An 11,468-nucleotide genomic window follows, 5' to 3' on the forward strand; every position below is an offset into this window, starting at 1 on the left:
TCTTACCAAATACTAACGTGCAACAGATATATCTTACCTAATATAACATGCAACTAATATCCTTCCTAACATAAAAGTGCATTGCACATACATTATTACTAGTTGGATTAAGGGGGAGGGAAGGGCCCAGGTCAAATTCGGAGGGGCGGCGGAGAGGGCCTGTGACCTTGTGTACCATCCGTCTCAAACAAAAAAAAAACTTGTGTAGCATGTGCATGCCCGTACATGTAGCATTTTTCTTGTGGCATTCGCTTCCACAGATCGGATCGCAGTTACCCACGGGATAAATATCACACAAAGTGTGCACAGTGTTTGTGACGCCATAAGCGCTTCGAATCTGACGACGACGACGAACGGCGACGGCGCGGCAGATAGATGGATGCGGCCGAAGCCAGTGCGAGATGGTGTGTGGTCACTGGCGGCCGCGGCTTCGCGGCGAGACATCTGGTGCTGATGCTTCTCCGCTCCGGCGAGTGGCGCGTGCGCGTGGCCGACCTGGCCCAAGTCATCTCTCTCGACCTAGACGAGGAGCAGGGTATCCTCGGGGCCGCCATCCGCGAAGGACAAGCCGTTTACGCGTCCGCCGACCTCCGCGACAAGGCCCAGCTGGCCAAAGGTGTGTGCGATCCACCACTTGCTCTCCAGATTGTTAGGCTGGGTAGGGTTTTGGTGGTAATGTGCTCTCTGATTCCCTGTCCGTGTGGATGTGGGATCTGTAGATTGGTGCCTATCAGCCTACGCGGCTGCTTCTGAAGTTGGTAGGACTCGGAGGAATCAATGATTCACGGTGACATGATTTACCTTGTGATAGAGATGCTGTTGTTACTTCTGCGTTGTTGTTATTGTTTAGGTTTGCATTGAAGTAGTGGTACAAAACCAGGAAATCAAGAATCATATTCCTATGTTTCCATACTTACCCATTGTACTTTCAGAGTTCTCCCTGTTAATTTGCAGTTGCCTTAGTAGTTACCAGTTTGTTCAGAATACCAATATCTTCATGCTTGTACATATCAGTTATTTCTGATATAGCAAGGTATTTATGGGCGTTAGTCAATTTAGTTCATTGATGCCTACTACCTTTGTTCTCATCTCTGTCTTGTGTGTTTCTTGTTTGCAGATTTTGAGGGGGCAGAAGTAGTTTTTCATATGGCTGCTCCAGACTCATCCATCAACAACTTCCATCTTCATTATTCGGTGAATGTTGAAGGTTTGTAATGTGAATTTGTATGCTTCACAGCTTTGGTTCCTAATTCGGAGATGGCACTGATTTGCTGATGGGATGGCACCAAGTTGATTGCATGAGTCATTAGTTTTTCCTATCATTATTTCTCGTGTTACATAATACAGTAAAACAAACTTCACAGGAACAAAGAATGTCATTGATGCATGTATCCATTGCAAGGTGAAGCGACTTATCTACACTAGTTCACCAAGTGTAGTTTTTGATGGTGTTCATGGAATTTTTAATGCAGATGAATCAATGCCTTACCCAGATAAGGTATATCTTTCACCTATTTACATGAAATAATTCCTTATTTAACACCATTTTAAATTTTGTTTCCCTATTCGACACTGAAAACCTTTTTTCTTCCCTATCTAGCTCCAGAGTCTAAATTTTATGCCCTTTATGACACTTCCATCCATTTTCCCCCTAACACTGTTAAATTACATGTAAAAAAACACTTTTGCCCTCATGTAATATGAACCAACCGTTTGGCCCGGTTCATTTCCAAAGGTGCAATTCTTAAGCTATCTCGAAAGTTCATTCTTATTTTTCTTCAGGCTGGGTATACAAGTATTTGGGTATGTAAGTGCGCTTGCGGGCCTGTACACGGGTGTTCATGTACCGATGTACGTAATTGTACATACGGGCTACTACTTCTCTAGCACGGAAGCCTTGCGGACATGCATGTAGTCTTGAATGCATGGCTACACCTAGGCTTCAATGTATGCATGTATTAAGCTATCTCATCTTCGGCCGGGTATTCGAGTATTTGGGTATGTACGTGCACTTGCCGGCCGGTAAGCGGGTATTTATTTACCGATGTACGTATCTGTACATACCGGCTATTGCATCTCTAGCACGGAAGCCCTGGGTACATGCATGTAGTCGGCTGCACCCAGGCTTCAATGTATTCATGCATTAGCAGTTTAGCACGATCAATTGATCAACCATTGTATGCACGAACATGCACATGCATTTCCATGATTAAGCTTATAACTTGCACTTAGAAAAATCATTCGTGTCTATAAATAAATAAAATTTCTGGTTAAATCAAATAGGAAGAAAAAAACACATCAAACATCAATATCAGCATCTAACAAAGCCTTTAGTCCCAAACAAGTTGGAGTAGGCTAGAGCTGAAACCCATAAGATTTCGCAACCAACTCATGGTTTGGCACATGGATAGCAAGCTTCCATGCACCCCTGTCCATGGCTAGTTCTTTGGTGATACTCCAGTCCTTCAGATCTCTCTTTACGAACTCCTCCCATGTGAAGTTCGGTCTACCCTGATCTCTCTTGACATTATTAGCACGATTTAGCCGTCCACTATGCACTGGAGCTATTGGAGGTTTGCACTGAATATGCGTAAATCATCTAAGACGATGTTGGATAAGCTTCTCTTCAATCGGTGCTACCCCAACTCTATCTCGTATATCATCATTCCTGACCCGATCCTTCCTTGTGTGGCCACACATCCATCTCAACATGTGCATCTAAGTGTTGAACTTGAACATGTTGCTTTTAGTCGGCCAACACCCAATGCCATACAACACTGCAGGCCAAATCGTCGTCCTATAGAACCTGCCTTTTAGCTTTTGTGGCGCACTCTTGTCACAGAGAATGACAGAAGCTTGGCGCCACTTCATTCGGCTTTGATTCAATGGTTCACATCTTCATCGATAATATCCCCATCCTCCTGCAACATTGACCCCAAATATCGAAAGGTGTCCTTCAGAGGCACCACCTGCCCATCAAGGCTAACCTCCTCCTCGTGCCTAGTAGTATTGAAACCGCACCTCATGTACTCAGGTTTAGTTCTACCAAGTCTAAAACCGTTCGATTCCAAGGTTTGTCTCCATAGCTCTAACTTCCTATTAGCCCTTATCCGACTATCATCGATTAACACCATATCATCCGCAAAGAGCATACACCATGAGATATCTCCTTGTATGTCCCTTGTGACCTCATCCATCACTAAAGCAGAAAGATAAGGGCTCAAAGCTGATCTGCAGTCCTACTTTAACAAGGAAAGTCACCATTGTCGCCATCACTTGTTCGAACACTTGTCACAACATTATCGTACATGTCCTTGATGAGGGTAATGTACTTTCCTGGGACTTTGTGTTTCTCCAAGGCCCACCACATGACATTCCGCGGTATCTTATGGTCCAAGTCAATGAACACCATATGCAGGTCCTCTTTTTTGCTCCTTGTATTTCTCCATAAGTTGTCATGCCAAGAAAATGACATGAAACCAAACTGATTTTTGGTTACGCTTGTCATTCTTTTTAAGCGGCGCTCAATGACTCTCTCATAGCTTCATTGTATGGCTCATCAGTTTATTCCCGCGGTAATTAGTACAACTCTGAACATTACCCTTGTTCTTGAAGGACACAAAGTTCCATTCTTCTGGCATCTTGTTTGCCCGAAAAATGATGTTGAAAAGCTTAGTTAGCCATACTATCGCTGTCTCTGAGGCCTCTCCACACCTCAATGGGGATACAATCAAGGCTCATCGCCTTGTCTCCTTTCATCCTTACTCCTGAATTTGCCGCACAAAACACCTTCTAGTATCATCAAAGGAGTCATCCAGTTCAATGGTAGAACTCTCATTCTCCCCATTGAACAACTTGTCAAAGTACTCCCGCCATCTATGCTTAATCTCCTCGTCCTTCACCGGGAGCTGGTCTGCTCCGTCCTTGATGCATTTGACTTGGTCGACATCCCTCATCTTCCTCTTTCGGATTTTGACCATCTTATAGATGTCCCTTTCGCTTTCCTTCGTGTCTAACTGCTGGTAGAGGTCATCATACGCCCGCCCCTTGCTTCACTCACAGCTCGCTTTGCGGCCTTCTTTGCAACCTTGTACTTCTCTATGTTGTTTGTACTTCTATCTAGGTAAAGGCGTCTTAAACAATCTTTCTTATCCTTAATATCCTTCTGGACATCATCATTCCACCGCCAGGTATCTTTAGCTTTGCTTCTACTTCCCATAGACACTCCAAACTGCTCTGAGGCCACCTTACGAATGCAAGTCGCCATCTTCATCCACATATTGTCTGCATCACCTCCTTCTTTCCAAGGGCCCTCCTTAATGACCCTCTCCTTGAACGCCCGAGTTTCATCCCCCTTGAGCTTCCACCACTCCGTTCTATCTGCTTTGGCATTCTTATCCCGCTGGACACGGATCCGAAAGCGGAAGTTAGACACCAGAAGCTTATGCTGAGGGACAACACTCTCTCCAGGTATCACCTTACAATCTAGGCAAGCACGCCTGTCTTCTCTTGTTGAGAGGATGAAATCAATCTGGCTAGAGGGTTGACCACTACTAAAAGTCACTAGATGCAATTCTCTTTTTAAAGAGGATGTAAGCTATGATCATGTCATAGGCTAGAGCAAAGCTTAATACATCTTCTCCTTGATTCCTGTTGCCATAGCCAAAGCCCCCATGCACCCCTTCAAAACCTGTGTTAGATGTACCCACATTGCCATTGAGATCTCCTATGAAGAGCTTCTCACCAATAGGTACACTCCTAACAATGTTCCCAGACCTTCTCAGAATTCCCTCTTGGTGTTCTCATTGTGGCCTACTTGCAGGGCATACGCGTTGATAACATTGAGAACTAAGTCCCCAACTACCAGCTTGACCAGGATAAGCCGGTCCCCATGCCTCTTGACGTCTACCACTCCATACTTGAGGCTCTTGTTGATCAAGATGCCTACTCCATTTCTGTTTGCAGTCATCCCCGTGTACCACAGCTTGAAGCCGGTATCCCCACCTGCTTCTCCTTCTGTCCCCTCCATTTGGTTTCTTGGACGCATAGGGTATCAACAACTTTCTCATTGCTGTATCGACTAGCTCCCGAAGCTTACCTGTCAGGGACCCTACGTTTCAGTTACCTAAATAGATCCTCCTAGGCTCAGCTAGCTTCCTTTCCCTCCGCACTCGTCGAGTCAAATGCGAAGACCCTTGCTCATTTTCCACTACACCCAGGTGTCGATGTAGCGCGCCACTAAGGATGCGACGACCTGATCCTTGCTCACTTGTCACCATATCCAGATCAAGATACGGCGCGTCACCAGGGGGTGACGGCCCGGCCCTTGCCCATTTGACACCACACCCGGGTTCCGATATGGCACGTTGCTGAGAGGGTTCCGACCCAACGATTTTCTTTTGGGTTTCATCTCCATAAGAGTGGCGACGTTGGCTCGTCAAGCCTATCACAACCCTCCTCCTTTTCCCGGGCTTGGGACCAGCTATGTTGAGACAACATAGGCGGAGTATTTTCAGTGTCAAATAGGGAAAGAAAATTTAAGACTATTAAATAAGGAATTTTCTCATATTACATCCTTTCTGTTTTCATTTGGTCATACTTATGTACGACTACTGACAAGATGTTCTCTTACTCCAGTTTAATGATTCGTATTCAGAAACAAAGGCAGATGCAGAAAAATTGGTGATGAGAGCTAATGGTAGGGATGGGCTTCTTACTTGTTGTATACGCCCAAGTAGCATTTTTGGGCCCGGTGATAAGCTACTGGTTCCTTCTCTGGTTGCTGCGGCAAGGGCAGGCAAGTCCAAAGTAAGAACTGCTACATGTGTGTAATTTTGTAAACTTGAGTATGCTAAGTTTATAATTCACGAGTCCGCCTAAATGCATACATCTTCACATGTTGATATTTATACATAGATAATTCCCATAATGATGGATTTGGATGCCTCTTGTTTTTCATTAGTAACGCAATTACACAAATTACATCACTGTATCAGGCAAAACAAATGCTTTAAAGATACTGAATTGGCTTCTCAATTCATTTTGTTCTATATTGTAGCGAGCTTCACAATACTTACTTACGAAGCCTTTGATCCCAAACAAGTTGGGGTAGGCTAGATATGAAACCCTTTCACGAGGACTTCCCAGGAGGTCACCCATCCTAGTACTACTCTCGCCCAAATGGGTTTCATACCCAAAAGACTGGCTAGTTTTTACGTTGGCTCGCCAAGCCTATCACAACCCTTAGATATGAAACTCTTTCACAAGGACTTCCCAGGAGGTCACCCATCCTAGTACTACTCTCGCTCAAATCGGTTTCATACCTATGGGACTGGCTAGTTTTTACGTTGGCTCGCCAAGCCTATCACAACCCTCCTCCTTTACCCGGGCTTGGGACCGGCTATGCCTAGAAGACATAGGCGGAGTTAGCGAGCTTCACAATGAAGCACTTTATTTTTTTATTTCTGAATTGGTTTCTTAAAAGATAATACTATCTATTAAAATCATTTGCAGTACATAATTGGCGATGGGAACAACTATTATGATTTCACCTACGTCGAAAACGTTGCCTATGGCCATGTTTGTGCGGATAAAACTCTATCATCTGAAGATGGTGCAAAGAGAGCTGCTGGAAAAGTAAGGCCCTTCACTAACATTTTACATTTAAGATTCAGTGTCATGATTTCTGATCCTTTTCCAGGCCTACTTCGTGACAAATGTGGAGCCCATAAAGTTCTGGGAGTTCATGTCGTTGCTTCTAGATGGTCTTGGATATCAAAGGTATTCACATCAATAGACTTAAAAAATCTACTTTGGTTGTATCAAATGACTAGCTTATGTTTGCTGAAATGCTCCTGCACTTTGATGATTAATTTGAGATACATTTTGAGTTTGGTAAACTGATCATTTAGGAGCATATCAATTTGTAATTGTATGCATCCCAAGTTTCCTATACAATATTTACCTTTCCATTGTAGACTTTTCTGTTAAGGGATGGTGCAAGGCTGTCAGTATCTTGAATTGACTCTCAGGTCTTACCATTCCAGTACCCTAGATTTATTTCACCAACTCGCTTACGTATCTGGAGTGATATCTCTTCTCCTATGTAAGCATTTAAGGATCAGGGATCATTGTTCTCTTCCATACTTATTTGGGTGACTTGGTAACCAGCATACTAATGCACTTGACCTTTGTGCAGGCCTTCAATAAAAATTCCTGTCTCTGTTATGATGCCATTGGCTCATGTGGTGGAATGGACTTACAAGTCGTTCTGCAAGTATGGCATGAAGGTTCCTCAGTTGACACCGTCAAGGATCAGGCTCCTCTCATGCAATCGAACATTCAGTTGCTCAAGAGCGAAAGATCAGCTTGGTTATGAACCCATTGTATCACTCAAGGTGTTTTACTATGTCCTCTAGTTTTTTCATTAATGACCTTGCTTGACTTGATGTGTTTTTGAGTGGGATGATTTGAAGAACAATTTCAGTTCATTTCCTACTTCTCTCTTATGAATGTTCAACTATAAGCAATTCATATTGTTTTGAAATTTCAGGATGGTCTGAAGAGAACAATAGAGTCGTATTCCCATATGCAAGCTCAGAATCAAAGGAGTATATCAAAGACTTCGATTTTGCTTGGGAATGGAAATGGTATGACTCAATCTGCCTCCCCCTCCTCCTGCTATCCTTACTAATTGTTTTCTAATTACTTTCAGTTGCAAAAACGCTTCTTTGGGAAGATTCGAAGCAAACAATGACAGTGCTACTACTATTGGCTGTTATCTACTACCAGTTATTCACATGTGGTTACACCATTATCACAGCAATGGCAAAAATTTTCTCACTAACAGCACTGTTCTTGTTCATTCATGGCATGCTTCCTGCAAATGTGTACGGTCCTCTCTTATTCTGCTTTATTTTGCTGAATATATAGCCGCTACCAGATAGTTAAACAGCATTGGGGTCTTTTAATCATCTCTTAGCATTTCCTCAAGTGTTCCACTTATTAAATTGCGATTTTGGTAATTATTGCAGGTTTGGCCACAAGATTGAGAAACTTGAGCCCTCAAACTTCCACATCTCACAGGTGGAGGCACATCATATTGCTTGCTCAGTCAGTTCATCATGGAACTCATTAGTTGGTGTGCTAAAATCTCTTTGTAGGGGAAATGATTGGCCACTTTTTCTCAAGGCATGATATAATCTCATGCTTTATATTTGTACACTTCACATACTTGATGAGTTGATGTTGTGCTAAGTACTGACACCTGGCATACGTTTTATGTTAATGTCTAACTGAGTTCACTTTTCTCTTCATCAGGTGGTATTCTTCCTACTGGTTGTTAGCATCCTTAGTGCTATGTCTTCGGAGGCTGCATTTAAAATAGGTAACTTCAGGCTTCGCTTTCTAAATTTTAGTGAATGCATCATCTGCATGACTACTAATGACATTAGAAATTTACATGCAACAATAGGTATTCCTCTCATTTTCATAGGCTTCAAAGCATATGAGAAATGGGAGGACACAATTGACAGCCTGGTGGGTGATGCTTGTTCGTTCGTTCTACAGTTTACTCCTATCCAGATATCTTCAAGGCAGAAACAAACATAGACAAGGAGAGCTCGTTAACAGTTGAATTTTATTTTGTAGTTATATCAAGTTTTACTTTTCAGTTATTGCTGATTTTTTATGAACTTATAGTTTGACATTTACTCTTTTAGAATCATCATTCAGAGTCTTAATAAAGTTTATAGAATGTTTCCTTAATGTCGTTGATTTAAGATATGGCGGTGTACAGTTTTTTATTTATTCTTTAGATGTTTACCCCACTGGACTGTATTGTTATAGCACATTGAAATTAGCTTTTATTGCCATTGAATCTTCCTGAATTATTGCAAGTGCTGATCTTCCTAGTCTTGTGCAGTTTGGTTAGGATTCCATCTGTACCAAATGCTTACCTAGATTGTCTTTACTTGTGTGCCCTAATCTTGGTTGAAAACCAAAAGCACTCCATTATCCACAGATATGTTGCTTTATTATTTGGGTCAAATTTACTATTTTGGATACGAAATTTATGGCTCAGTTTTAAACGTATGAAATGGATGTAGTCGGACGCTGCAATTTGGTGAACACAAGTGGTTGAAAGTTTTTGGGCTCAGTTTCTTAAAGTTGGGGGTAGATTGGTTGTAATTCCAAGGATGGGTGCTATGGCTCCCGATCGGGTCGTGTGATTGGTTGCCTCCAGCACTGTGGTCTTTCTTATGACCCTGATGTTTGTTCATCTTACAACGCGTCCGTGGAGGCAATAAAATTTATGGTAACCATGTGTGCTTGTCCTTTTTCCTCTTTTGATGAGTACTAGTACATATGCCCGTGCGTTGGAACGGGTGATTTTTTTCCACAAAACTTGCTTCACGTGCAAAATCTACTTCACATGCCAATATGCCCCACTTGTATCTGACTCGGACAAACGCTGAAATAAGGTTACCCTCGTCGTCTATAAGGTGCATATGTGCGTGTATTGCCACGGGTTGCATCATCTTTTTTTGGATAATCAAGTTTTGATGTGAAGAGGCCACCTCAACGTCATTTGTGCACTTTCATTGGATGGAAGAATAGTGGTGCATGAAATGGACTCGGATGCCACACACACGGTGCCCATAGTAATGTCAGTAAAAAAAATAAAAAAAATTGTATGTGTAGAAAAAAATGGATGTAACATATGCCGGACCGTAATTCCTGCACCGTTGATGCCACATGCAACCATTCCCCACGAAAAAGGCACCCATTCCCCACGAAAATGAACACGGTGTACAATGGATGCCTAGGTTTCATATCCCAAAGGTTTAGAATTTTTTGAAATTTTCTTATATTTTTAATGCTATTTTCATATAGAGGTGTGTCCGTGTGTGGCATCCAGGTGCTCCAATGCATTTCCATGCATGAAATAGTCTTTTAGTGAGAGAAATATATAGTGTGATTCTTGAGATTTTAATACTAATTCATTTAAAGGATTTTTAAAGAATCATCAAAGATATGAATGCTAATGATTTTGATTATGTAGGTTTTCTGTTTTTTTAAGTTTGTTTGGTTTGGAAGATTATATTTCATTCCTAACTGGAAATAATACATGTAGTGATTTTCAATTATTGAACTGTCTAGACTCGTTAAAATATTGACAGGTGATTTACATGTCCAAGAAAATATCTTTACAATACCAACAAATGGTTTGTGTCAGCAAATTAATATATCTTCAAGGGTGTGTGAGTCAAATTAGTCACATACGAAACTAACCTAACAAAAATGAAATTACCATAATCACAGTGATTTAGGCTATGATGTGTCTTTCATTTTTTGTGAAATGACCATAACTGCAGTAAAATATATCTTCATGGGTGCGTGTGTGAAAAATGTTAGTGTATACGTATAAAAAATTGTTAGTATATACGTATAAAAATTCTCTACTATCTAAAAGAAACGTAGTGTTCCGTTTCCCCTCTTACGTTCCTCGCTTCGTCCAACCTCTCGTACGACCCCCTCTCCCCTTAGCGATTTTCTTTTCTCCCTCCACTGGTTTTCCCCCTCCCGGTTTTCTGGCCGGACAGACCGGTTCTGTCTTTGGTAAACGTATAATTCACATAAGGTAACCAAACACAATCAATCCAAATGCAGTCAATTCATGCATGGCAATTAATTCATTCATGACGATCATCAATCTCCTTCCTTCTTTCAATCAAACGGTAATCAATCTCTCCTTCTTCTCTACTTGTCTAAAAGAAACCTAACTTTGTGTCTCCAGTCTTACGTTCGTCCTGCTTCTCGATCGTCCACCACGGCACCACCACCCGACCGATTTTCCGTTTTTTTAATCCCTTTTTGGTTTTCATCAAATCATGTTTGCTAAGCCTGATCCATGTATGTTAATTAGCAACACCAGCGCATCCCTCTTTTTAAAGCCGGCGAAGGAAACCAACCAGCCTTTCCTTGATTCGTGGCGTACTTACAGGATTCTGCGATGAAAGATCTCCCATGACTTGCCAAAGCATGCATAGCTAGCGGAAGGAAGGACATTATTTATTAATTAACGCTCGCAAATTGCTCCCTTTACAACAGAATAGTAGGATCTCCAAGCAAGGTGAAACTCTCTCCGACGACTAATCTCCAAGCAATCCAGCCAAATCCAAATCAAGAAAATCCCATTCCCCACTTTCAGCATTACCATGTTTACCAAGATTCTCTCAAAAAGAAATGTTTACCAAGATGATTCATCTTCCAAGGACCCGACATCTTGGACCCCCCGACGGTGCAGCAGCACGGCGATTGAGCACGAATGCAACGGCGGCACGGCGCAGGGTCAAGGAGTATACACGGCGGCCTCGCCGCCGGATCTCTCTACCTGCAGATTCACCAATCTCTCCACCTGAACCCTCTCATTGATTTTATTGCCCTCCTACCAATCGCCATGGGAT

At 42.3% G+C, this 11,468-nt stretch overlaps 1 protein-coding gene across 2 annotated transcripts; it reads left to right on the forward strand.

Annotated features, from left to right (window-relative positions):
* Window positions 1–267: 267 nt before the first annotated feature.
* Window positions 268–8,888, forward strand: LOC123091921 (3beta-hydroxysteroid-dehydrogenase/decarboxylase). Of its 2 annotated transcripts, none has more exons than XM_044513539.1 (12): window positions 268–616; window positions 1,118–1,207; window positions 1,365–1,498; window positions 5,638–5,808; window positions 6,514–6,636; window positions 6,701–6,780; window positions 7,199–7,397; window positions 7,553–7,649; window positions 7,715–7,889; window positions 8,034–8,190; window positions 8,320–8,386; window positions 8,454–8,888. In XM_044513539.1, the coding sequence occupies exons 1-12, from the start codon at window positions 376–378 to the stop codon at window positions 8,471–8,473; spliced, it is 1,554 nt and encodes a 517-aa protein (XP_044369474.1). In that variant the 5' UTR covers window positions 268–375; the 3' UTR covers window positions 8,474–8,888. The 2 variants fall into 2 exon arrangements, with proteins under 2 accessions (XP_044369474.1, XP_044369473.1); XM_044513538.1 differs by having other exon boundaries at window positions 8,474–8,888.
* Window positions 8,889–11,468: the final 2,580 nt, after the last annotated feature.

Source organism: Triticum aestivum, chromosome 4B (assembly GCF_018294505.1).
Source record: "Triticum aestivum cultivar Chinese Spring chromosome 4B, IWGSC CS RefSeq v2.1, whole genome shotgun sequence".
Classification (NCBI taxonomy): domain Eukaryota; kingdom Viridiplantae; phylum Streptophyta; class Magnoliopsida; order Poales; family Poaceae; genus Triticum; species Triticum aestivum.

Bases quoted from the DNA above. Each gene is read 5' to 3' on its own strand.
- LOC123091921 (XM_044513538.1), top strand. From the start codon at position 376: ATGGATGCGGCCGAAGCCAGTGCGAGATGGTGTGTGGTCACTGGCGGC. The intron at 6,637-6,700 runs GTAAGGCCCTTC...ATCCTTTTCCAG, and splicing joins CAAAGAGAGCTGCTGGAAAA to GCCTACTTCGTGACAAATGT. The intron at 7,398-7,552 runs GTGTTTTACTAT...TTGAAATTTCAG, and splicing joins AACCCATTGTATCACTCAAG to GATGGTCTGAAGAGAACAAT.